This window comes from Nelumbo lutea, chromosome 1 (assembly GCF_056320005.1).
Source record: "Nelumbo lutea isolate HS-2025 chromosome 1, American lotus-T2T, whole genome shotgun sequence".
NCBI classification, from domain to species: Eukaryota; Viridiplantae; Streptophyta; class Magnoliopsida; order Proteales; family Nelumbonaceae; genus Nelumbo; species Nelumbo lutea.
In genome coordinates, this window is record NC_142684.1 from 17,383,445 (window position 1) to 17,410,107 (window position 26,663).

Consider the following 26,663-nt stretch of genomic DNA (forward strand, 5'->3'; position numbering starts at 1 on the left):
TTTCTCACCAATAAATTCTATAAATTAAATCTATATCAAATATTTTTAATAATGTAAAACATGTGTTCAAAACAAACACAGAAAACGCATAAATAAACCACCCTTTTGTTTGAGTGACAAGTAAATAGTTCAACCATCTATATCAAATGAGTTAACCAATGTTCTCATAGTTAAATAATAAAAATTTAAAATAAATATAAATACAAAAATTTTTATATTTGTATAGATGACTAAAATCCCCTTATTTAATCTTGGTCTCCCTTTATTATGAGGGAAAAAGACATAATTAGAACAACTAATTTTATTAAATTCATTATATTCTTCATCGTTAATTCCTATATTTATGTGGACTTTTCTTTACTAAAACACTCAATCTGGTCCCTCTTTTAACTATGTGGGTAAAAATGTAATTTAAAGTATTATTAATTTTCACTTCATTGAATTCCCTCTCATTAAGGCATTAATTCTCATTCTCTCTTCGTAGATAATTTATTCAAAGTATTTTTGTTTCTCACCAATAAATTCTACAAATTAAATCTATATCGAATATATTTAATAATGTAAAATATATGTTCAAAACCAACATAGAAAATAATTAAATAAACCACCCTTTTGTCTTAGTGACAAGTAAATAGTTAAACCATTTATGTCAAATGAGTTAACCAATGTTCTCATAGTTAAATAATAAAATTTTAAAAACAAATAAATATAAATATTTTTCTATTTATAAATTTGCTCTAAATGACTAAAATCCCCTTATTGAATCTTGATCTCCCTTTATTATGAGGGTAGAAGACATAATTAGAACAACTACTTTTATTAAATTCACTATATTCTTCATCATTAAGTCCCATATTTAAGACATTAACTCCCATTTCCTTTCATAAATCTTATATTTAAGGCGCATTAAATCAATGAGCCATGTGGACTTTTCTTTATTAAAACACCCCTATTTATAAATTTAGTCTCTCTTTAACTATGTGGGTAAAAATGTAGTTTAAAGTACTATTAATCTCCGCTTCATTAAATTCCCTCTCATTAAGGCATTAACTATCATTATCTCTTCTTAGATACTTTATTCAAAGTATTTTGTTTCTCACCAATAAATTCTATAAATTAAATCTATATCAAATATTTTTAATAATGTAAAACATATGTTCAAAACCAACATGCAAAATTCTTAAACAATCCACCCTTTTGTTTGAGTGACAAGCAAATAATAGTTCAACCATCTATGTCAAATGAGTTAATCAATGTTCTCATAGTTAAATAATAAAAATTTAAAAATAAATATAAATATAAATATTATAAAAATTAATAAAATATTTAGGCACATCTCTGATATTATCTATTTATCATATCAAACAATAATAAGCATGATAAATAAATATATTTTTATTCAATGAAAATGAAATACAAGATTTAAAATTGACACAAAAGTGAAACCATTTTCCAATTCAATTGGTGGGCTAATGGTTCAAACTTTTAGGTCAAATGGATGTACATGCAATTATACCATATATTTTATGTCAAATTTTATCATAGGACTAATTGACTAAACCAAGTCCAAGACTAATCAAAGTGCATCAAATTTCAATGCAAATTGGGCTCAAATTGGACAAATCATGCGTGACTTTAGTTAAAGTTTTAGGTCCAATGCATAGGGTTGGGTATGGGTTAAGATTAAGTTCAGTCCAACCCACTTGACTTGCTCCATAATGGTCCAATTGTTTGAGTAAATGGATTAACCAATGTTGTCATTATTAAATAATAAAAATTTTAAAAATAGATAGAAATACAAAAATAAAAATAAAACAATACAGAAAATTTTGACACATCTTAAATATTGTAAACTTATCATATCAAACAAAAATATGTGTGATAAAAAAGAATTATTTTTATAATTAATTATGTAAATGAAATAAACATAATAATTTAAAGTTGCCCAAAAATGAGATTGTTTGTTTTCAAGTCAAATAGGCTAGAACGTGATGTCATAATTATATAATAAAAATTTAAAAATATAGAAAACACAAAAAAAAATTATCTATGAAATTTGTGCACATCTCTAATATTATGTATTTATCATATTAAATAAAACAAATAAGACAAATAAAAATTATTTCAATTAATAATGAAAATGAAATATAAAATTTAAATCCACTAGCACCCCATGCTTTAATCATTTATCCTTTTTAAATTTTCTAATAAATATATTGAATTTATTAATGTTATCTGAAATTGCTAAGTGCAATGCACATACATGCTTACTAGATAATAGCATATAAAACTACTATATGCAAGGTTTTGGATTGAACATATTTCTATTTGCATTCTTCCCAAACCAGGCTTAAAGCTCTTTTTCTGGAAAGAGTGTAAATATAAATATATACAGTGCAAATACAAGTTTCAAAAATACTATATTCAAGATTTTGCACTGAACATATTCCCAACCGGATAGGTAAATGTGCAGAACCAGTTCTGAATATCATACCCAATAGGGTTTGTAATAAGGAGCATTGGGTCCACCACAGTGAGACCCAACTATAGTGGACAGTTATACTTTTACATGTAATTTGACAATAAACTTAATTATTTGTTTTTCTTAACCATAAACCTAATTATTTGTTATATTTACACATTTAGACATCATAATATGATAATTCTACAAGCATGACATGGGAAATAAATAGGCATAAAATTCAAAATCTAATGACTTAGTTTGGAAAGTGTGTATGTATTTGTACTGTACAAATATATATTTGTATTTGTACTCTCCTTCCAAACTGAGCCAATGGTCTTAATTAATCCCTTCCGAACAACCCCCGACTCAATTATATAGTCAAAACACATAATGCACCTAGACCTTATTTAATTGGATCGGGTCTGGTCTGTCAAATCTGCCCGATCCATTTACAGCATTATGCACTGTTCCTTCTGACTAATCATATTTTTGCGTATATGGTAGACATCAATCCCTTCTTAACCAAGGGCAACAACCTTGATACTAACAACCCGATGGGGTGATCATAACTCAACCCAATTAAAAATCAAATCGGATACAGGTTGCTACTAACAACCCGATGGGCTGGAGGCTCAAGATGGATTCCTATCTGATAACACAGCAAGCATATCCCCTCCCCCCAATGCTGGTAGGCAGAGCTCCAAGCTTCAGCATCCTTTTTCAAAATCAAAAGAAGCATAAAATAAAGGAGAAAAGTAAAACTTTGCATGGAGCATTAATTAAAGGGTTAAAGCAATATTTTGCTGAACTACAAAAGCAAAGCAACAGCATGCTACTGAACCTTTCCAACCCACCCAACACAACTTTTCTCTCTCTACGTTTCTTCCCGGTTCTAATATTCAAAGAGAAAGATCCTCTTAAAATATTCCAAAAGTATGTCTTCTACAAGCAAATAAAGAAAAGGAGATGCCTCTTAGTCTAGTATTTATATGAAAAGCCATGTAGATGAGCACACTTTTGCATTGATTGAATAAGATTCCTTAATAAATAAATCCCATTCTCCTTGACACTCAAGCTCCACTTAGTTTCCATCTCAATTGCATTTACCCAGAAACCATATCCTTTATTTTATTTGTGGAAAGAAACGGCAAAAGTTCTAAAATCCATGCAAACCCTCAGAATGATGACTTGAAAGCTGGAGCAAGAACAAGAAGAAAAGAGAAGGTTATCCCTATTTTAATACCCAAAAGAAAAGACTAAGAAGACTTACTTTAGAGTGCTCGTGAAGAACTTCTCATGTGGGTTCTTCATGCTTCAGTGGAGGTTTGAAAATACTCTCACACCCAATTTGTAATCAGAGTTCATTCCCACCCATCAATCCATTTGAATTTGACCCATGGGGATAGATGAATGTTTGAATGGTAGAGATGCCATAGAAGCTCATGATCAGTTCTGAACTTCTGATGCATGGTATCACTTAATTCTAGATTAAAGAAAATAACCCAGATAGGAGAATAGAAAATTGGCATCTTTGGAAATGGGATCCAAAAGAGAGATAAGGAGCTGTTATTGAACAGAAAAGGTGCATCTCTTTATGCTCCATCCACCTTCTTCATTACTATATAGACATAGGAGATCAGCCCTGATGTGGGAACCACTATAGATGAAAACTATTGCCACGTCATATGTAATGATGATGTGGACTAGAAGCTCAATATCAACTTTTTATTCAGTGAGTCTTTTGAGATTCTTTGATGACGTAAGCAAGTTGTTCTTGGGAGCCGTTACATGAGCTTTTTCAAAGGCCCACTTCTCCTATATATACAAACATTTCCTTTGGCTCCCTTCTTGGGTGAATCTCTAACATCTATCTTTTCTACATATAGAAGTCTCCGCCCATCTCTCTCTCTCTCTCTCTCTCTCTCTCTCTCTCTCTCTCTCTCTCTCTCTCTCGTGTCTATCTGCCATGGCCGACGTTGAAAGCAGCGGAGATGCACCAGGGTTCAAGCTTTTCGGCACAACAATCCCTCTGCGGGTGATAAAAGCTGAGGTGGAGGAGTCAAAGGCGGATGACACAAGTGAAAAGAAGCCGGAGAAGACCATTGCTTGCCCCAGGTGCAAAAGCATGGAGACCAAGTTCTGTTATTTCAACAACTACAACGTCAACCAGCCTCGGCATTTCTGTAAGGCATGCCAGAGGTACTGGACGGCCGGAGGAACACTTAGGAACGTACCGATCGGAGCTGGACGAAGGAAAAACAAGCCATCAGATCACGGGACAATTGGGTTCTCGGACAACTGTGTGTTGGATGCTTCTGCAGTGAACCAATTTGGTTTGGAGAGTGTGATGGAGCAGTGGACCATGGCCACCACCAAAGGTGGTTTCCGGCATGTCCTCCCATCCAGCAAGAGACGGAGAAACACCTCATCTAGCTAGTCAAACATTATGACTTTTTGTCTCGTTACTCCAATGGAAAATGAAGAATTTCTTTTGAAAGAAAGAAAAAAATAAAAATAAAAAAGCAAAAGCCAGTTGGGTTTAAGAAGGTAAGAAACTGTATGTACAGGCTGGTTTGAACTAATTAATCATGTCGACCAATGTATTTACCCTTAAAATGGGTCTCAGAATCAATCATATTCTGATGAATTCTGAACGACCCAACTCAGAGGTTATGCCTTGACACTGTTTTTCCATACAACAAGCTTTCATTATCCATCAAATTTCTGGGTCCCACCTAAAAGAGATAAAAAATCAAAGGTTTGCCATGTGCAGAGAGGATACATTAGGAAGTAATGACCCCCCCACCCCTCCCTACAAGGGTGCACCATGTAACATGATAGCTGTATCCTATTCTTCTTTTGATTTTGGGAGAAACAGGATTGTCTGTATTGCTACAAAACCATATAAACTAAACAAAAGAGTCAAGGGGTGCCCAAAGAAAATTCATAATTTATGGGCCAAGTTCCATTGCTGCTGAAGTGTTAATATATGAAGAGGTCTCTATGTTATAATTTAAACGCAGATGTTTCTCTTTTATTATCCCAAACAGAACCATAACCGGAAAATCTGGGATGGGATCAGTATTTTATGTAGAGAGAAACTTTCGGACGGCCAAATGTGAAATGTTTCTTAGTCTTAGATGCCTAGCCTCAGTATTTGCGGGCTTTGGTTGTGGTCATTGACCAAAATTCAGTGCTGCCAACGGAATTGGAATCCGATGCTATTGAAGTTATCTGAATTCAATAATTCAATCCATGTACAATTGTATGGATACACTCCAGAAGGGTATGATAACGTAAGAACTTTGATCAATCAGAACCCTATAAATTACCAATTGATTGGTTACCACTAGGGGTGGATACAAGCTGAGTTGAGCCTACTATTACATTATTTGAGTTCAGTTTAACAGAAAATATGAGGCTTGAGTTGAATTCAGCTCAACTCAAAAGCTTATATGTTTTTACTAAAAATATAATTTGATTTGGTTCAAGATTTATAGTGAACCAAACTTGGTATAAAAGATATTTCTATATATATACATACATATATATATATAAAATTAAAAACATTATATATAACTATAAGGCCATATTTTCGAGTGCTTATATTAAAAATAAGTGATTAAAAACAAGTGCTTATTCGAATAATCACTTATTTGCATTTGGCATTCAACTTTTCAAGCGCTTGTTTTAAAAAATAAGCACTTATTTTATATTGGGTGTATGGTGGTCTTTTCTCCAATAAGCACTTAAAATAAACAATTGTGACTCTTTTGTCATTTATTTTCTTTCAAATTTTCAAACATCCAAACCAAAGTGAATGATTAAAAGTACTTTGACATTATAAAAGCACTTCCATAAAATACTTTTATAAAAGTGTTTTTGAAAAAGTGCTTTTATAAAAGTAATTTTGTAAAAGTGCTTTCATAAAAGTACTTTTATAAAAATGCATTCATTAAAGTACTTTCATAAAAGTACTTTTATAGAAGTACTTTCATAAAAATACTTTTATAAAAATGTCTGTGTAAAATTGTTTTTGTAAAAGGGTTATAATTGGTATTCTAAAAATTAACTGGAGAAAATTATGGGAGGAAAAAATTGAATAAGTGCTTATTGTATGTGCACTTAAAAAGAAACTGGAAATTTGAGCTTAAAAAATAAGCACTTATTTCAGTCTTATTTTCCAAACACTAATAAGTGCTTAATGGTGTAGTCCCCACCCAAATAAGCACTTATTTTTAAGCAGTCCTAAACATGGCCTCAATAAGGCTCAAAGCTTCACAAGCCGAGCCTATATATTGAGTTCAAGCTCGATTCAAAGCTAGATTGAACCAACCAGATTGATGTTTTAACAAGCCAAGCTTGAATGGCTCACCAATAACTTTTATGATTCCAGTTGATTGGTTATCAGCTTTTTGGGTATCATATTTTTTTCCATATCATAGTTGGACTTGAATGATTCATTAAGCTGATCCCATATGGTAGGGACAAGGTTTAGACTCCAGATGGTATCATGATAATGATGATGAGTCGGACTCCACTGGTGTACATTATACAATATCCTGAATCTAAAAGTCTGATCTGATCATCTGAATCAGATTTCAGATATATCAGGGAAATTGATTAAGAAAATACAGAAGAAATGCATGGATATACTTTTCCCCGGGGGAGGGGGATATTTCTAATAACTAATTTTTTCCATTCTAACATCAGATGATGTTTCCAGAGTACCCTAACAACTTTGTCTCTAGGGCTCTTTCGTCTCTGAGTAAACCGAAGCGTCCATTATGAAACAAAGTCAACCCAAGAAAACAGAATGAAGTCTCAAGTGGTCGATCTACCTGGTAAAGTTACAATTATTAACGTATGGTTTAAGCAGTTCAATACCAGATTTTCCAGTGTGGACACTGGGTGATCTAGACACAAGAGCCTATGAGCTATGAGCTATGATATGTAATCAGCACTTAGCAGGACCTCGCTCTGCGGACCTAGTTCTTAAAATGGCCTTCTTTTAAGGATCAATTAAGTAAAAACTGAGGAAGGGTGTCCCAAGAAAAATGTCATTTTGAGTTTTGACTTCCTTCTAGTCCATGCATTATTCGTTAACAACCATAAACTATTGCGGTTTTTTCTCTTTTCCCTCATAAAATGTGTTACTGAACCTGTCTTTTCTTGATATCAATTAAGAATTCAATACCAGACCAGAATAACCTTCACTCAATGTGACTTGTAATATTCATTAATTAATCAATCTGTCTCTGGATGATCCCTAGGGAACTAGGGTTAAAGTTGAAAAATAGGACGTCCTTCTAGCTTGTTTAACATATTTAAGTTGCTCCTACTCTGACTTTTTTATTCATTTATTTATTATTTAACCGTATTTTTCAATTGACCAGGTTAAGCTGTTTAATGTTCTCCCAAGTCCCAACTAGGTAGCTGGTAGCCCAACTCATCTGGATCAACCCTTTGCGTCTCAGTAAAAACCAAATCTCTTAAGATTCTTGTCTTCATGTAGAAACAGATCCCTAAAAATATTCAGAGCCAAAATAATCAATAAAGCAAGACAACTAGGCAAAAAAAAAATAATGTTCTTATTAGCTAGGTTTTATCTTCATCACACGCAATACTTGTCCATGTTATATGTGGTAATGTGAGAAACCTTCACCTCCCCAGCCATTTCCAACCCAAAAAACCCATCCAGCTATACAGCAAATGCACTGTGGTTTGTATTGGCTTCTTGTTTTATGCATCTTCAAGTCACTGTTTCAAGGCAGAGGAAAATAGACACCTTCTTTACAAGTAACATGCAACCACAAAATTCATGAAAGCCTCCATCTGCAGAAAAAGTAATGAAGTTTCAGATTTTACAAAATGGGTAAAGGATGGTTCATTGAGATTTAGAGTAAAATACTTTTGCAAGCAGTCAAAAAAATGATCGGCTGGAGGGAGCTAATTTATAAGGTAAATGCCTACCTAGTCTTGGGTTTGGGTACTCTTTTCAACTACAGTCAGAGCATCCTCAATGGCTTGAATGAAGGTAGCAACCTTGTAGGTGAAAAACCCCACAAGCATTGGTATCAAATCTAGGTGAATTAATCCATATTCTGGCACAAGAAGCCTGCACCATCATAGCATTGTCAACCACTGGAGACACAAGACAAAGAAAATAAAAGAGATGATATTCTAAAATATATAGATTGAAATTTAATCTAAAGAAAAATGAAATGAGAACAGAAAAAGATTTACACAAGAAAAAACAATAATTGAACTTTTTTTGTCATGAATGTATGGTTATAGACCTTTTTTTTTTGGCTTCATGGGCCTACACAATGGAAGGGTAGCCAGTCCTCCATACCCATACCCCCAAACCCGGTGAGGGTGAAGGCAGGAATCAACTCCATATCCACTACAACAAGCTAGACACCAAAGACCTTACCAACTGAGCCAGTTAACAATTTCATGTATGTTTATAGACTTGAGTTTCAAGGATAACACCCTTCATGTGATAATAGAGCAAAGTGAATTACAATGTAAGAGCATTATCCTCACCCATTCCATCGGTTATAGATCATAACCAGTACCACAGGAACCAACAGCCTTGGCTGCCCAATTGCTCCCCTGCACCAAAATTTCTGTAAGTGCACCTATTTGGAAATCATTCATCATCGCATGCTAAAGATAAAATTCATAAAATAAAAAGACATAAATTATCATATGATTGAATTACAGAAAGCAAAAAACCTGCAAACCACTATGCAGCTACTGTACAAAAAGGGTGGCCCATAACCATCAGCTGCAATTTCACAGATAGTCCAATGCTCCAATTTAATCATGTTCACTAACTATAGTAAATCATCTCCAGGAAAGAAGGAAAGAGATGCATCCAATTTAAAATTTTAGAATTTTCTTTCTCAGATAGTATGTGTTTTGTAGCTTCTGCCTGATGAAGGTACCATGCAAAACCTCGAAATACTGAAGTGGGTCCCAATTAGGAAGAACTAAATAGCATTCTCTTTTCAAAGGGACATGTATGATGCCAAGGGGAAAAGAACTAGAAAACTCAATGAAGCAGGAAAGAAAAGAAGACAAATGTTCATACTTATCATAAAAAGAAGGAAAAGGGGGAAAGAAATGAAAAAGCCATCAGGTTTGTTATAAATTTACAACACTTTCAGGTAGCAACTTTCTCATGATTATTGATATGTCTAAACCAGAAAATATTTTCCAAAAGCATAACCATATATAACCTGAGTAAGAGAACATAAAAATTGTTCAATTGAATAAACTCAAGAAGGAGAAGACATATGCAAGTCCAGGTGAAGCCTGTGGCAGATCTCACAGGGGGCTCCCTTATACTTTCTTTTCTTTCTTTTCTTTTTTTTTTCTTTTGCATCAAAGCAGTAGTAGTTCTACCAAAAAAAAAAAAAGTCTAATATTAGAGAGACCTAATTAAGAAAAAGAATTACTTATGATCCTAGTGTCTTTGAATGTATGAAAATCAAATAAGGGTTTGTAAGGACCTGCCTCTCCGCTCGTACAGTCTATGTTGAAGGCTTAGACTGTTGTATAAGACAAAACAAGATATAAGGCCAATAAACACCTGAACAGAAAGATAAAACTAACAACCCAGGCAAACACTTCCTAATGCAACCAACTCAACAGCTGATAGAATTGACAATTCTAGGGAACCAGTGGCACAAGCCATTCAACCTGGATGCCAGAGCATGCATCTCTTGTGAAGAAAAGAAGATGCCAATGGATACCAGAATCTCTACTGAGACTAAAAATTTACCATTTATTGGTTCCCATCTATGTTCTAACTCTTAAGGTCATATGATGCCTTGAAAAGGGTAATAAATCTCTGTTCATACAGCATGCACAGGCACCAGTAGGCCCCAAAACTGCAAGATAGTCTTGCCATTATTATTCCTAAGCATACAACCAATGCACCAAATTCTTAAAGAGTTGAATTGCCTAAAGAATAGCCATCAAAGTTTAGCCTCAAAGTCTTCTATGCTGAGGGATAAAAGATGGAGCTGATACAAAATGAGATGGATCCAATCTAGATCTAGAAAACCATTCCTACTCCCCAGAAAACCAGTTAACTGAAATTGCTCCAACGTCATAGAACATAGACACCCAACAAGAAAATGACCAAGATTATGTCTATGTTTCTGTTGGGGCCAATCCCAGAATAATCTTCATATATGGCTTTGAAGAACAATGACCTTGATTAAAAATGAAGCTAAGGTATTTGGGCAGTATATAAGGCTTTGAGGAACAATAAACAATAAAAAAAAGGAAAAACGAAGTTAATCTCTGGGAAAGTATGGGAGTGCAGTAACCACCATTGGAATGGTTGGTGGGGAGACCAAGTTCCAGCTTCCAGTTGCAATAAGTATATATCATGAACCAGTATCTTTTTTACATTGGCTATAGAAGAGCTAGATAGGCATATTCTGGATGAATAATGCCCTATGTTATTTGCAGGTGGCATTTGATTGGCAACACTAGATTAAGATAAAACCAAAGCTAGAACTATTGAATGAAACTTTAAGATCTTAAAAATTCAAAATAAGCTCTTTCTGGGGAGATACATGACAGAAAGAAAAGAGTTTTGGAGAAGTATTATACTATAAAACATAAATATGGTAATGCAGGCCCGGATTGGGTAACATCTGCTTGCTCCGACTCTTATGGTGTTTAGTGTGTGGGGAGGAATGACGAAATTTAAAGACCTGTTCTTCAAAGGTATCTCTTTCAAATGTCAAATTAGGGAATGGTCAGAACATTATGTTCTGGGAAGATCAGTGGTGTGGATGAGGCCCTCTGAAAGAGACATTCCCTGATTTGTTCAGCACTGCACTTAATAGAGAAGCTTCAGTCCAAGAGTCATATGAGATCTTGGGGATCCAACCAGTGTGGGCGCCCAGGCTTAAGAGAAATATCCACAACTGGGAATCTGATAGGCTGGTACTCATGTTGGATCAGCTATCCAAAATCTCTCCTCAACCAGAGATCTTGGACGAATGGTAACCGGAAGCAGAATTTTCAGGCATCTTCTCAGTGAAGTCCTATTATAATTACATGACCATTTTGAATGAGGAACAGGTTCCATGGAAATGGATTTGGAAAACAAAAGCTCCAACAAAGGTGACTTTTTCCCTTTGGTCTGCTATTCTGGGGAAATCCCTTCTAAAGTCAACTTCGCATCTAGAGGTATGCAAGTGGATACAACCTGTGGCCTGTGTGATACTGCAACTGAGACCACTGAACATCTGTTGCTGTTCTGTCCACTCTCCTGTAGAGTGTGGTGTCACTTCATTCAGATTTTAAGGTCTTGGGTGATGCCAAGCAATATGCAGAGCTTGATATCATCTTGTCCATCTTTTGGTTTCAGTTAAAGGGGCAGTATCATTTAGACTTCCAGGCCTGGCAGGAATTGGGGGAGTGTTTAGGGATGCAAATGGTGAAACAAAGGCATTGTATTCAGGTCCCATTGGATTTGGTGACTCTGTTAAAGCTGAAATAATGGAGCTGCTAAATGGGATGAGGGATAACTAAGGAATTGGAGATTCAACAGTTGGAAGTGGAGGGAGATTCTAAGTTAGTCATCTCTTAGGTTAAGGAATAATACACCAGGAGCTTGGACCTATAGGAAGACATTAAGGGTATGTTTGGTTTGAAGGAAAAGGTAGGGAAACCTATACAAGGTTTGTAAAGGTTTCCCTACCTTTCCTTTCCTTTCCCTACTTTTTCCTTCAAACCAAACACAGCCTAAGGGAGATTGGTATAATAACTAAAGAAGTGGGAGATACCGTTATGTGGGTAAGAAGATCGACAAATGGAATGGCAGACTCTTTGGTCAGGCATAGATTAACAGGCAACAACTTTTTTGGGCTGAATTGTAAATAGGATGATATAATCAAGAAGAGTGGCTGAGGACTTCCCAGCTCCTTTGTAATATTTCTCTTATTAATTTAATGCAATCTTTCTCTTTCTGATAAAAAAAATAAAAAACAACAATCTTTGAAAACTTTGAGCAGCAGGTGGAAAATATTTTTGGAAAAGCGAACATGAATGATTTTAATTTTCTCTTTTTTGTTCTTATTAGGAGGGGATTATTTTGATGATGACTTCTGTTTTCGCGTAAAGGATATATTTTTGTATATTCCTCTCTATCATGTACAGCTAACTCATTGTACATGTCTTTTGTGGGGGAGCTTCCCTCTTATTGATACAGAAATTATACCTTTCTTATAAAAAAAAAATCAAAATAAACTCAACTAGAACAAAATACATGCAATGTGACATCTGTAAAGATAGGAGCAGAAATAGAAAGTAGTGAGAACAAAGAGAATCTTTTCCTTTTCAATCATTCAAAAGGAGGGAGATAATAAAGAGAATGTTGACTAAGGTAAGAACTAGTTGAAGGAAGAAATGAACTTTTCCTCAGTATTACATAAGATGCATTACAGGGGGCTCATTGGGTGGGGACAGAGCAGGGTTCACGTTAGGTCCACTGATCTTATCACAAAGAGCCTGGGGACACACAGGTTTGATCCTGTGCCTCCTCTTTTAGAGGGATGCTGAGTGACCATCCGAACTACTGGGTCATTGTAGAGAAAGAAATGAACTTCGAGCAAGTTCTATGATCAATGAAAATTAATAGAATCAAAGGGAAAGTTTTGTGGGACCCTTTTATATTAACAACTATGCTTCACAAAGCAGAAGGCTAAACAATCGAGAAAGAACATGACTACAAAATATGCATTACCAAATATGATGAGATAAATAAGCAGAAAGACTACGAGGAATAAAATTATAAATGTGCTTATTTCAGGGAATTTAGGGGTATACCCATTTATACAAAACCAACCAACTAATATTGTTTGGCCATGTCATAGAAAGACCAATGAATGCACTAGTAAGATGGAGCAATTTTGTGCATGTTCAAGGTTACGAGAACAAAATGAACAAGGACTCATCCATGAGAAAATATTTGGCAGTTCATCCACTAAAAAAGGATATAGCCTTGCAAGAGAACGCTAAGGAATAAGATACATGCAGCCAATACCACATTAATGGGATGAGGTTGATAATGGTTTAGAAAGATTTGAATCATTGAAATTAACCATGAAAGAACTCCAACATCCAAGTCCAAGAAGGATTGAGGAGTTCTAAATCGTGTCTAAAATTTGGGCTAGTGAAGCTAGTAACAATGCAAATAAAGCATTAATGAAACCCACTCAAATGAGATAAACTTTCCTCTAGGTTAATTTCCCCTTTTACCAACTCATAACATTAGACTTGTCTATGGATGAGTTAAATAAGATAAAACAAGGAACCAACATGGCATGTCATCATCATCGTCATTAAACCTTGTTCCAACTATATGGAATCAACTACATGAATCCTGTTTTACACTTCCTTCTGTTCGGTACCATATCCATTGTTAAATTATGGCAACTTAAATCATTTCTTATTACTTCCACCCAAGTCATTTTTGGCATGCTCCTAGTTCTTCCAGCCCTTTCAACTTGTAACAGATCACTTTTCTTAACAGGTTCTGTAGGTGGTCTTCTATGCATGTGATCTGACCATCTCAATTTACTTTCTCTCATTTTATCACCTACTGGAGTTACACCTAGGTTACTTCATATGACTTCATTTCTAATCCCGTCTTTTCTACTTTTACCACTCATCCATCTAAATATTATTAAAAATTAGTGCATCTTATGGGTAATTGTTTTCTATTTACTTGCATTTGTTTTGTTTACCAAGTCAAATAAGTCAGTTCCTAGTTTGTAGGAAAGTATCAGTAATGGAGTTAGGGGTAGAGATTTTGTAGGTGGTTGGTTAATGTTAGTGGAGAAATCTTAGGAGGATTAACGTTAGTATATCCCTATATATATGTGTGTCAGATGTAGTTGAGTTGTCAACAACCAAAAGAAGTCCTAATAGTACTAGTATTTTCTCCAATATTTCCCTTATTTTTCTCTTAGTTATCCAACATATACTGCAATTTTTTCCTCCCCTTTTGTTATAAATATTTGCATTTCTGCCATACTTAATTTTTGGATATGTTTTATCTTATCTGCCCAACACTTTGCTTCATCGTAGCTGGCCTTACAACTGTTTTATGGAACTTACCTTTTAGTCAGAGTGGTATTCACCTACCACATAAGACTCCGGATGCACCCCTCCATTTTTCCCATCCTACTATAATTCTATAGGTGACATCCTCAATCTATCCTTTGCTATGAATTATTGAACCAAGGTAATGTAAGAGGTCACATTTAGTTATTTCTTGGAATGTTGTAATGATTTATGGTATAAATGTTCATTCTCCAACTTAAAATAAGAAGAAAAATAAGAAAGCCATGAAAGAAAAGGAATTCCCCAGAGACATATTAACAACAAAACAATGAGGATTTAGTACTCTCTCACTCTCTCTTCATTTATTTTCCTATTTCTCCACTTTACTCATCTCTATCTTCCTCTTGCAAGTGCCACAAAACTAGTTTTCATAATACCAATATATCTATTATATATTGGTATAATATAATAGATAAAATAAACTATATCCTGTAAATTCAAATCTTCTGATTCACTTCTGTCTGCCCCCTTAGTTTCTTTCAGAATTTTGATCATTGCCATCCCATTATGTAGTATGTACAAGGTGCCAGACTTGGCAGGCCCAAACAAACAAGATTCAGGGACTTTACTGCAATACTTCATTTTCAAGATACAGTTTGTTATAGTATTTAAAATTTATATAAATAATAGGATACTTTCTGAAATAGAAAAAAAAATGTAGGTGCACAAATCAATGCAAATGACACTAAGCAAGCATATCAAGTTCAAGTATTACAAATTTACCATAAGAGATTGAAGTTCTTTAGTCACGTATCACAAATGTAACAAAGAGAAAAGTCCCCTTATTACAAATGTATTTGTTTGTATATTGTTTTGATGGAAGATACTATAAGAAGCATCCAAAAATGTTAGAATTTCCAATACATTTGGCAGGTTAAGAAATGAAAAGACACTCAACTAAAGAAAAACAATAGCAATGTATCTGTGTGTGGCTGGATTTTTATCATAATCCAAATTTAGGCATTTTAGTTTTATCTTCTATGTTTCTAGACCTTTACAAGTTTTGTGTCCTAAAAAATATTTATTTTTTTTATTCTGCATTTATTCCTACCATGCATTAAGTGCTCAAAGATTTCCAATAAAACCTAGCTGAATGGATTCCCTAAGAAGCTACAAAACCAGATAATTGTACATTGATGTCATGTAATGTCAGACAATTTAATATTTTGTGTAAATCCTGTGTCCCAATTGCTCATCCAGCTGTGTCCATTCTGTACCTGAGTATCATAGATAAAAAGTAAGGATTGTGAAATAAGGGAGTCACTGATACCATAAGATGGATCAGATAATGTGTTTTTTTTCCCATTATCTGCATATCACAAACTTAAAACCTCAGAACTATATGATACACTAAATACATAAGGAGCTGAAGACCTTCAGCCAATGTCAAGCTAATCCAACCAGAGATTTGCATTTCAGTTTGAGTAACCTTACACTCTACAGCTGTCAAGCATATAAAAACATCTAAAAGTATAGGAGTAATGTTGGAATTACTTGATAAGCCCCTTAGCTCCATCTGCCATAGAGTCAATACTATTCCCGAGCATGCGTATATACACCAAAGAACCAAGCAATCCTGCACCAAAGCTGAAGACAGGAACAATAGAAGGAGAATTAACCACTGTGAAGTTAAATTTATGTCTAGTATCACTTCTTTTTGAAGTGAGAGACTGTCACTTTGAAGAGAATCCTCATATACCTTAAAACCATGGTTCAAAGTATCAATATGCCTCTGCGTATCGGAGGCGTATCAGTACTTTGAACCACGCGGAAATATATATATATATTTTTTTTTTCAAAATTTGGTTTTTGGGTAGTTTAATACCCATATTTATCATTAAAAAATAGTGGGGTTACGATACGATACACCCGATACAGGGCGTATCGTATCGATTTTTTGAACCTTGCTTGAAACATGATATGCTTTCAGAATAATTGAATTCTATTTTGCTTCAAATGGATACTAACTATACATCATCGACATATGTGGTCATCTCTCATCCTAGTGGAGGAAAGTAGTTGACAGTGAAAAGAGTTACAAACCTCTACCCTACAGAACTGGGAAAACAAAGCCAGAAAGGCACCGAGAATGGGAGGCTCAATGGTATGACATTCACAAAACAACCTTATAAAACATGCAATCCAGCATCCTTCACTTCAAGAGATGAGAAAACACAAGATAATGCAATGCCATGAAAGATGAAACTTGATAGTTGGCCACTGTTTTCTAATCAATAATCAGGGATGATTAAATTTTCCAGTAAGTAATCTATCCCCAGTTTAATACTTTGTAGTTTGTCCATTCCTTGCACAGAGACATGATTATGAATTGCTGAGCATAGTTTCCACATAACACAATACTGAAAAATGAAACAGCTAATTCAATAAATACAATGGTGAACAGAGTAAATAGAAAATTGAACCCAAACTTTTATTCTTGAATCTTAGAATGTCAAAACACTCACAACAACCAGAAAAGGACCATTCATTATATGAAGTTATCAGTGAAAGTTACAAGCCACCAGATTTATAAACTTTTAGTTTAACATAATAGTTTAGAGAAACTGCAGAGATACTAAAAAGAAAAAAGATGTGCATTCGTTGATTTCTAGAATGACAAAATTATTTTATTCTAACTTTCAAAAAAAAAAGCTGTCAACTGCATCATCAAGATAGAAGAGAGTAAACTCTTCCCTATCATAGGAACAAGAATGCCATAGTCAACTTCAGAGCAAACCCATCAATTAAAATGTGGATCTCTTTTCCCACTTACCTAGCTGCAACCTCTGGAGAATAAGATACAGAAGCAGAGAATACACCAACACCACCTATACCCAAAGTAAGGAGTTGCAACTTCTTCTTCAACTGAAAAGATAATAAATATAAGAAATAATAAAGAAATTGACAACTTATTTTCCACATAGAAACACATCGATACAAACATATGATAATGTTCGAAGATGCACTTATATGCCAATGCAAATACCTTGAAATATTGCTCCCTTGACTGAGCAGCCAATACTTGTGGATCCCCTCGCGGACGTCTTAATTCACGAAACATCACATCCTACAATTGGAAGCAAAATTAGAAACCGAAAAAGGTTTTCAAATCAGGAAGGCATATAAAAAAGGATCAAGAATTTGAAAATTCTGGGTGTAAAGAAAGGATTTGTCAAAAATAAGTGAAATAACATTAGGATGAGGTACTTCAGAAGCAGTGTCATAGAACCAGTACCCCGGTTAAGAACGTAGCAAAAGAAGGTGAGTATTAACCACAACAGATTCTGACTTACACTGCCCCCTGTTGCTGCCTTGCTCGCTCTATCCCACTTTTCTTGCTCACGCCTTGTTGGAGCTAGTCTCCATCTGGGTGATGCATTTCCAGTGCTCTGAAGACCATATTGTTCCATCACTTTGAAATGTATGACTAAGAAGCAGACAACAATTCGAACTCAGAATGTAAAACCAGAGACATTCATCTTACTTGGGTTGCCGAAATACCTCGTCTTGCAGTCTCAACTTGCAGTTCCAATATTGGTTTGGAAGGGGCTGTAAGCTCCTTGCTCAAATCAATTCCCATACTGTGTCCCAAAATTCCACGTAATATCAAAAACACAAAGGAACCGATAGAGAAAAAAACGAATAAAATTACTTGTAATCAGAAAGTTAAAACGTACAAACCTGTCAAGGCTCATAACTCTGTTAAGGCTTAAAAAACCAGAGGGCTCTTCCTGCTACCATAATTAATGAGTGAAATTAACTATATCAAACACTGAACAAATAGAATAGAAGACAAAACCAAAGAATAGTGAACTAAGAGAAAGACCGATAAGTGATAACCTGCTTAGGAGGGGTTTGAAGAGAGGACGAGTCCGGCTCCTGAAGCAACCTCTTCATACGACCCATGAACTCCTTGTTCCAGATGAAATCGTCGCTGGTTAGAGGATCTTCTTCTTCGCCTCCCCAGTACTTTCGGAGCTTGGTCGTCGTCGGTGGGCCTCCGTATTCGCCCGGAGCAACACCCGTGGACCATTTCTGAGGCTTTTTCCTCGGAAGAACCACCCGGGTCTGTCTAGGGTTTGGAGGGGTTTGTGGGTCTTGGGATATCGGAGTCACGGCAGAGTTCACAGAGATGTAGTTGAGGACAGCCATTGCCGATGGTGGTGAAAAGGGTCTTTCTCTTCTTTTGGGTTTATTTTCACACACTCTCTAACCCCGCAGCGGCAGTAGTGACGAGCTTTCGCCGCCCCTTTTCCGCTCACTCCTCTTATATCTGTGTGCGAGTTGCGACGGTGATCAGTTTGTGTCCATTCGTTATCGTGTAGGTTTTTCGATCTCCTTCTCGTCCAATCCAATACAAGGAGAGTTCACACTTGTAGACCGTTATTTCTGGTTATAACTAACAGTTGTTACGCGCCACAACTTTCACCGTCCAGGTGAAGAAGCAGCTTGGGGTACTGAAGTTTGGTTAAATCGAATAAACTGAACCAAAATTTTTTCGGTTAATTCCATTGTTTCGATTAAACCAAACTTCAAATAGGTGGGTCATTTACAAAGACATGTTATAACTTAAAAAAATTGAATATAAATATAATAACTGTTATCAGTTCATAATTTTTATGATACGAGGAAACAATTAAAAGTTTAGGAAATTATTAATATCAAATTTTTGGTTAATTTCCAGTTCGGCAGTCGAACTGGGAAGAGAGGAAGACGAACTGACAAAGGAAAAGGGGATTTGCATTTTTTTGAATACCCTAGTGCTCCCATTCTATTAAGATTTAGTAAATTATTAATTTACTTATGGAAGTTTGGGTTTTTTGGTTAACCGAACTGTTAAATACAATAACCGAAACCAAAACCTAAACTTCTAACTAACCGACTCAAAAGCATCGAACCCAAAATTTTGGTTCAGTTATTCAGTTTTAACTAAAGTATGCTCACCCTTAGGAGTAGCAATGAATAGTTAAATACTAGAAAGGATTCATGTGATGCATGGGTTTTATTTATAAGCAAAATTGAAGATTGAGTTATATCACATGTGTCCATCTAAGTCCAATTGAAGTACTATTTTGGGGGGTTATGACTAGTTTATCCAATTACAATCTAAGTTGCACTTTAATGAGAGTAGCCAACTTCCTATTCTTTAGATAAAATTGTTTATTTTATCTTAATCTTTTTAAAAAAAAATTATTTATTAATTTTTATTGGTTTATTATTATTTTGTATTAATTTTTAGTTAAACTTATAAAAAATACTCTTATAATAATTTTATAAACTACATTTGTATTTTGACCCTAACAAAGGCCTCTCCTATAGTTTTAAGAAAAAAAATGCAAATACCTCATTTCCCATGGCTTTTTGATAACAAAAAAATTGAAGTTACCAAAATACCCTTATCATTGTTAATGCATTATCATACATAATTTAAAGTTTCAACTTTACCCTCCACTAATTTATTTTGCAAGGTAACTTTTAAAAATTTATCCTTGCTCTTTTTAGATAAAGTAAAGTAAAAAGGCTGAAGTGAAGTAAAACTAATGCATTACCTCAACATTTTTATTTGAAATGATGTTGAAAGGAAGGTATTTCATATTTGCACCTTTTTCCAAAACAATAGGGGAGGTTTTTGTTAACATCAAAACACCGGAGAGTTTCATAGGATTGTTAGAAAACCCAAGGAGTTTTTTATACTTTTCCTTACTTTTAAATGGAATTTAAATTGATTTTAAAATAATTAAACTATATATGAAATTCATATTTTTTATTAATATTTGAAATTAGTAAAAAATAAATTTATTTAAGTATATTAAGTTTTTATTAAATTTAATTTCCTTGTGAAATTTAATTAACTATATAAATTTCTCTTTCAATAGAACTTAGGTTGGTTTTAAATTAATAAATTTTAATTATATAGCTAATAATTGTTTGATAATTTTGTATTAATCTAATGTTAATTTTAAATCGATATCGATTTTTAATTTATCTTATTACTTTTATTAATTAAATTATTTATATTATATTAATAAAAAAATTATCAATAACAATAATTAATAATTATTTTATTTTATTTAAGTAGCTTACTAAATTATTTTTTATTATGGTTAATTAATTTTCATTATTTCTAAATGGAATATAAATGAATTATAATTTTAAATGGAAGTAGATTATTTACCGCAATAATATATCATTGAATATCTCAATTTCAATATGATTAATCTTTGCTAATAATTAAAGTTTAATGCAAACGTATCTAATATATATAGCATTGTAGTTAAATTGAAATAGATAGATAGATAGAAAAAGTTAATAAATTTTATGCAATTTAATGGAGATAGATAATGTTAATAATTTTTATGCAATTTAATGGAGTAATGGGGATGATAGAGAATTAGTAGCATGAGTTATTGAAAGAGAGTTAATGGCATAATTAATGAGAGATTATTAAAATACTTAATGAGAGAGAGAGAGAGAGAGACAAAGAGAGTTAATGGTGTGTTAATCATGAGGAGTGTTAGAAGTATTAAAGGTGATTGGTCACTTGAGTTATTTTTTTACAATTTTAAAATTATAAAATTCACAAAAACATAAAAAAGAAAAAAGATAAGTGCCTTTAAGAAAAAAAGAAAAAAGATAAGTGTGCTTTGAGAATAAACCAGAAACCATGAAAGTGCTAGCTTGGCACATTCCATTTTAATATATAGATATAGATGATTGTATTAACAACTTTGACTAGGGTTGTCAATGGGTGGTGTTATCTGTCAAACCAAATTAACTGAACCGATTATATTGGTTTTTTTTAATGGAACTTGACTTATAATTCATCTCAACAAGTAGAATCAGAGGATATTGCCCGTAGGAAGAGGACCAGCTCAAAAGAAGACATGGAGACCTCAGTGATCTCTAATAACCATACGAGCTCTAGCTCTGTCAGCTCTAATAGCTCCATCGAAATTCATTTTCACCCTTTAAAAATAACTTCAAACAGGAGGAAGTGGAGAAGTAGCCATTTGGATTAATGGTCCAAACTCTTATACCTGACAAAGTAGATGAAGGCGAGTCCAGATCTCCTGCCCACAAGAACTCTACCCACATAACATCGTATACACATACACAGAGAACATCTCATCCTCCTATATATAGTATTATGCATGGGGAGATGTTCCCAATGCATGGGGGTAGTGTGTTGTCAGTAAACGTGGGCAGAGTTTTTCTGGGTAGGAGAAATCGACGAAGGCAAGGGAAGCTGAACGTGTAAAGGCTTGTCTGAGAAGATCTTCTCTCCAGCTCATGATGAAGTTTGTAAACTCCAGGTTCTATTTGAATTAGAAGAGGTATTGAGGTGTTTGGCTTTTAACATTCTAACCCAAAGGGAGTTCTCTTATTTGCAGAATCTCCCACATAATTTTCCCATCCACCAAAAGTCTTTGCAAAGAGAGTTTATTTTAAATGCAACCACCATCTAGGTTTGCAAGTGGTACATGGGAATGGATTTGAGGGTTGATTTAATAAGTATTGTTCTACCCACCTGAGATAAGTACAAGCTCTCCAGGTTTCCCCTTAGACTGGTCTACAAATATATGACCAGTCCCAAGTAGGAATCAATAACTCCCATAGTTTTGATGCCAAAGTAAGAAAGCAATTCTCAATCTCAATCTTCTGTAAGCATTAGAGTTGAAGAAAATCGATGATTTGTGGAATTTAACTTCTTGGCCAAATTAACCATTATTCAAATTGGTCTAGAATGTCTTTAATACCCTCCACTTCCTTGGGTGTACTTTACTTTGACCCATTGTTTCTAACAACACTCTTCACAGTCGAGCCAGACTTTGAGCTCTTTCCTAGTTTGTAGATTTTCGACTCCAACTTAAACTTCTACAACTCTTCATCCAATTCCTCAACTTGTGCATTAACCCCTTCCATGATAGTAACAAAAACTGAGAGAACGACAGTCTCCTTAGAGATTGGAGAAGAATGGGGGATGACTGAAACTTCTTCTCCTTCACCCTTGTAACAATATAAAATGGGCATAAACATATATCTAATTGTTGGCAATCAGACCTCAATGTTGGCCACAGAAATACTCAATCTTAACGGTTTAACCCAATGTAGTAGACCAACATGAGAGTCTCATTATTGACATCCATGTCCACTTTGTTCATTTCTGAGGCCATCCATCACATGGCCACATAAATACTCAACATTTAAGGAGTGGGTAGATAAGGATGGGAGGGACAAATTACAATAATAAGAAGCAAAATGATTTGAAAATATATTTATGGGTTGTGTTGGATGTTAGAAGAGAAAGGGGTGGGGGTAGAGCAGAGGTGATGTCCATCCATCAATGGAGATGTTTTTCTCAGAGTCGATTCATCTGGTGCAACTATCATCCCCATCGAATTTGCCCATGTAAGAATTTCCTAGTTGATGAACTTAGCCTTGTTAAATTTAAAGATATAATCAACTTTTTGAATCCTCTCTTTTGTTTTTTTTCTCTTTTGGGTACTGAACAACTGATATTATAGAGAAAACCTTGAACGTACCCAGTTGAACATAGAAACCTAGTTACGATATTAGGCTATGTTTGGTTTGAAGGAAAATGCAAGGAAAGGAATGGAAAGGTAGGCAAACCTTTACAAACAGAGATTCCTCTGTCAACTCTTTGTTCTTTATCCATGAATGGGAAGATACTTGAAACTCGATCTAGTCTCTATTTAGTGGAATTCCTATGCTTTGCTAAATGGAGAGAAATGAAAAACAGGAGAGGTTTGACACCTTATTCTGCTGTCTGCTCTTTGTTCTTTATTCATGAATGTGTAGAAACTTGAAATTCAATTTATTCTCTATTTAGTGGAACATCTATGCTGTGTTAAATGGAGAGAAGAGAAAAACAAGAAATCTTTGATACTAAACATGTCTTTTTCTATTTCATTTATAGGTAGGTTATGCCTCTATCTCATGTTCTTCCTCTAAATAAAGGAGAAAGGTAGGGCTGCACTAGGAAAGGAGAAAGAGAGTTAGCAATAGAGGGGGGAAGGAGAAAGGAGAGCAAGGCTATTGTGGACAACCTTGTAAAAATAAAATCAATGAACAACCACAACATGTTTTATGTGCTTTAATTTTCAAACCATTTGTTGTCCTGCCTTGATCTCTTGAAATAATTACAAAAAAATTATATTCATGTTGGGTAATACCAAACCCAAGTCTTACAATTCCACATCCTTGTAAAATATTACATTCTTATGATGGATTGTTATCTAAGGTCAAAGCTTTTAAAGGGAACAAAATAGCATATTATCATCATCATCATCATCATTATCATCATTATAATAATAATAATAATAATAATAATAATAATAATAATAATAATAATAAAAGGTTAGGACTAGGACTAGCCTCGAACCAATCTTGATGGGATAGGTTCTTGTTCCAAAAATCTGGAAGGTTCTACTTGAAACCAAACCAAGTATACCTATGCTCATGAGAGTAGAGTCAGTCCTCACAAAATTTGTCCTCACAACACTTACAACTTTGCATTTGGAACATCTCCTTACTTGTATGTTTTCATTCATGGAGAGAGTTCCCAATGTAGGGCTGCAAGTGGTGTGAGGACCTAATTTTTCATATTCCATGCTTACCCCTAATAAAAGGTATGATATCTTTTCAAGCAAGCTAGAACTATGGATACTTAAATCTCATCTTTAGAATCATTCTTCATCAATTAAGCATCAATATATCATCCTCATCTTATTTAAGGATTTGGGACTTGGAGCCAAACATCATCCAAATTCGTTTAGCAAAGACAATTTTTGAAAATATGAGTCAAGTCCTAATCTTCCACACATAATGAACATGAAGAATTAATCTGTAATTTATACTACTTTAAAAAGTACGAATAGCCTCAAGAATATTTCTGAAATTTTGTGACGACAAAATTTATCCATCTATATTTAAATTTATTGATAAAAATGAGGGAAAATAGAGTAATTAGTTATTGATATTAAATGAGTTGAAAATAGTTAATTTTAAGATATTCAATGCATTCAATTATCTCTCATTAAATCCAACGTTTAAGGTATTAATTTGCATTCACCTTCATTGAATTATATATTTAAGGCTTCTTTGTTTCTTCTCATCATTAAATTCTATAATTAAATAGATACATAATAAATTAATAATTTCAATAACATAAAAACTTATACTTTTAAAATCTACCTGGAAAAAAAAATAGTGTTTTCATCTAGGTGGTGGTAAGAAATCAAAACATTTAGGTCAAATGGGCTAATCCATGTTGCCATAATTAAATAATAAAATTAAAAAATATATAAAGTGCAAAAAATATAGAAATTAAAAAAACATGAAGGTTTTTAACATCATATATTTGACATCTTAAACAATAATAAGTATGATAAACAATGTTTTAAAAAGCAACACAGAGGCTGACCCACTTTTGCATTTGGGTCACAAGTCACCAGTTCAACTGTCAAGGTCAAATGAGTCAAACCGCTCTATGTCAACACTATGTGTGTGTGTGTAAAAATACATATTTCATCAATAAATAGTACAATTATGTTTTACATATATCATATTTATGTTATACATATATTACATATAATTAAGGGTGTCAATGAGCTGAGCTTTTCATGAGCTGCTCGAGCTCAGCTCGTGAAAAGCTCGACTCGGCTCGATTTCAACCAGGCTCAAGCTCGAGCTCGAGCCCAATTCAGTGGCTCGATTAATAAACGAGCCGAGCTTGGCTCGTGAGGCTCGCGAGCCGACTCGAATATATATAATATATATAATATATATATAATATATATAATATATATAATATATATAATAAAACTATTATAATTATTATTTATTATAATTCTTAATTTTTAAATATAAAATAATTTTTTATATATAATTTTTATTTTTATAAAAAATATAATAAATATTTTTATAAAATATAAAACAAGCCGAGCTCGAGCTCAAGGTTCTGGCTCGAACCGAGCTTGAGCCTGGTACTATTCGGCTCGAATCCACCCATACATATAATATATGTAATATGTTACATTTATTTATGTTTTTTAATTCCAATTTAAAATTTTATTTATAAAAAAATTTAAAATTTGCAATTTGGGGCCAAAAAAGGGTTTTTTTTTTGCAAAAATGGCAAGGTAAGGTGCATAATGCCCTCGGGACGTATAGATCTTGAAAAGTTACTCAAAAAAAAAAAAAAAAAGATAACCCCAATCAGACATCGGAGTGCAAAGTTTTGGTTTCCAAAAGTTTGCACATAATTAAGTATGCAACTTGCGACTTGGTTACTAGGTCGAATGAGTCAATGGTTGAACTGCCCAAGTTAGGCGGTTTTTAACCAAAAGGGGGAGTATCAACAAAACCAAACCTAGAATCAAAGTCGAGTGATGGTTCGAATGGTTCAATCGACCAGGTCAACAACAAGTTGAAAATATTGATTATAAATAAGAAATGTTTTTATTAATGATGAAAATGAAATGTAAAATTTAAAACCAATTGGAAGTAAAAACATTTTCCTATTATCTCTCATTAAGTCTTATATGTAAGGTATATTCTTCTATTAAATCATATATATAAGATATATTTTTCTCATCATTAAATTGTACTAATTAAATCCACAACATTAATTTTAATAATATAAAAATAAATATTTTGAAAATAAAACCATTTTCTTCTCTCTCGATGGTGGGTAAGCAATTCAACCATTTGGAGTCAAATCCGTTAATAAATAATGTCATAATTAAATAATAAAAAATAAAATATATAATACAAAAAAAAGAACTTGGCATGTCATTAATATTGTATATTCATTATACTGAATAAAAAATAAGTATGAAATGTAAGGAGTATTTTTGTAAATGATGAAAATGGAATGCCAAAATAAAAATCAATCTAAAAATGAAATGATGTCATAGTCAAATAATAAAATTTTTAAAAATAGAAAATACAAAGTATCACAAAAAAAATATTATATATAAGATATAATGTTATATATTTATAAAAAATAAAGTATTGG

The 26,663-nt window shown here is 33.6% G+C and overlaps 2 protein-coding genes across 3 annotated transcripts; one reads left to right on the top strand and one right to left on the bottom strand.

Moving 5' to 3' along the window:
• Positions 1–4,385: 4,385 nt before the first annotated feature.
• Positions 4,386–5,019, top strand: LOC148873742 (dof zinc finger protein DOF1.5-like). Its single transcript, XM_088965888.1, has one exon. It carries the CDS (start codon positions 4,431–4,433, stop codon positions 4,899–4,901), a length of 471 nt encoding a protein of 156 aa, XP_088822014.1. The 5' UTR covers positions 4,386–4,430; the 3' UTR covers positions 4,902–5,019.
• A 2,910-nt stretch (positions 5,020–7,929) lies between these two features.
• Positions 7,930–19,126, bottom strand: LOC148873743 (ATP synthase protein I-like protein). Of its 2 annotated transcripts, none has more exons than XM_088963584.1 (10): positions 18,464–19,126; positions 18,305–18,354; positions 18,108–18,204; positions 17,917–18,012; positions 17,610–17,690; positions 17,397–17,488; positions 16,118–16,210; positions 9,014–9,082; positions 8,438–8,582; positions 7,930–8,299 (listed from the first exon to the last, which is right to left on the bottom strand). In XM_088963584.1, exons 1-9 carry the CDS (start codon positions 18,773–18,775, stop codon positions 8,438–8,440), a joined length of 1,035 nt encoding a protein of 344 aa, XP_088819710.1. In that variant the 5' UTR covers positions 18,776–19,126; the 3' UTR covers positions 7,930–8,299. The 2 variants fall into 2 exon arrangements, with proteins under 2 accessions (XP_088819710.1, XP_088819709.1); XM_088963583.1 differs by having other exon boundaries at positions 18,305–18,357; positions 18,464–19,124.
• Positions 19,127–26,663: the final 7,537 nt, after the last annotated feature.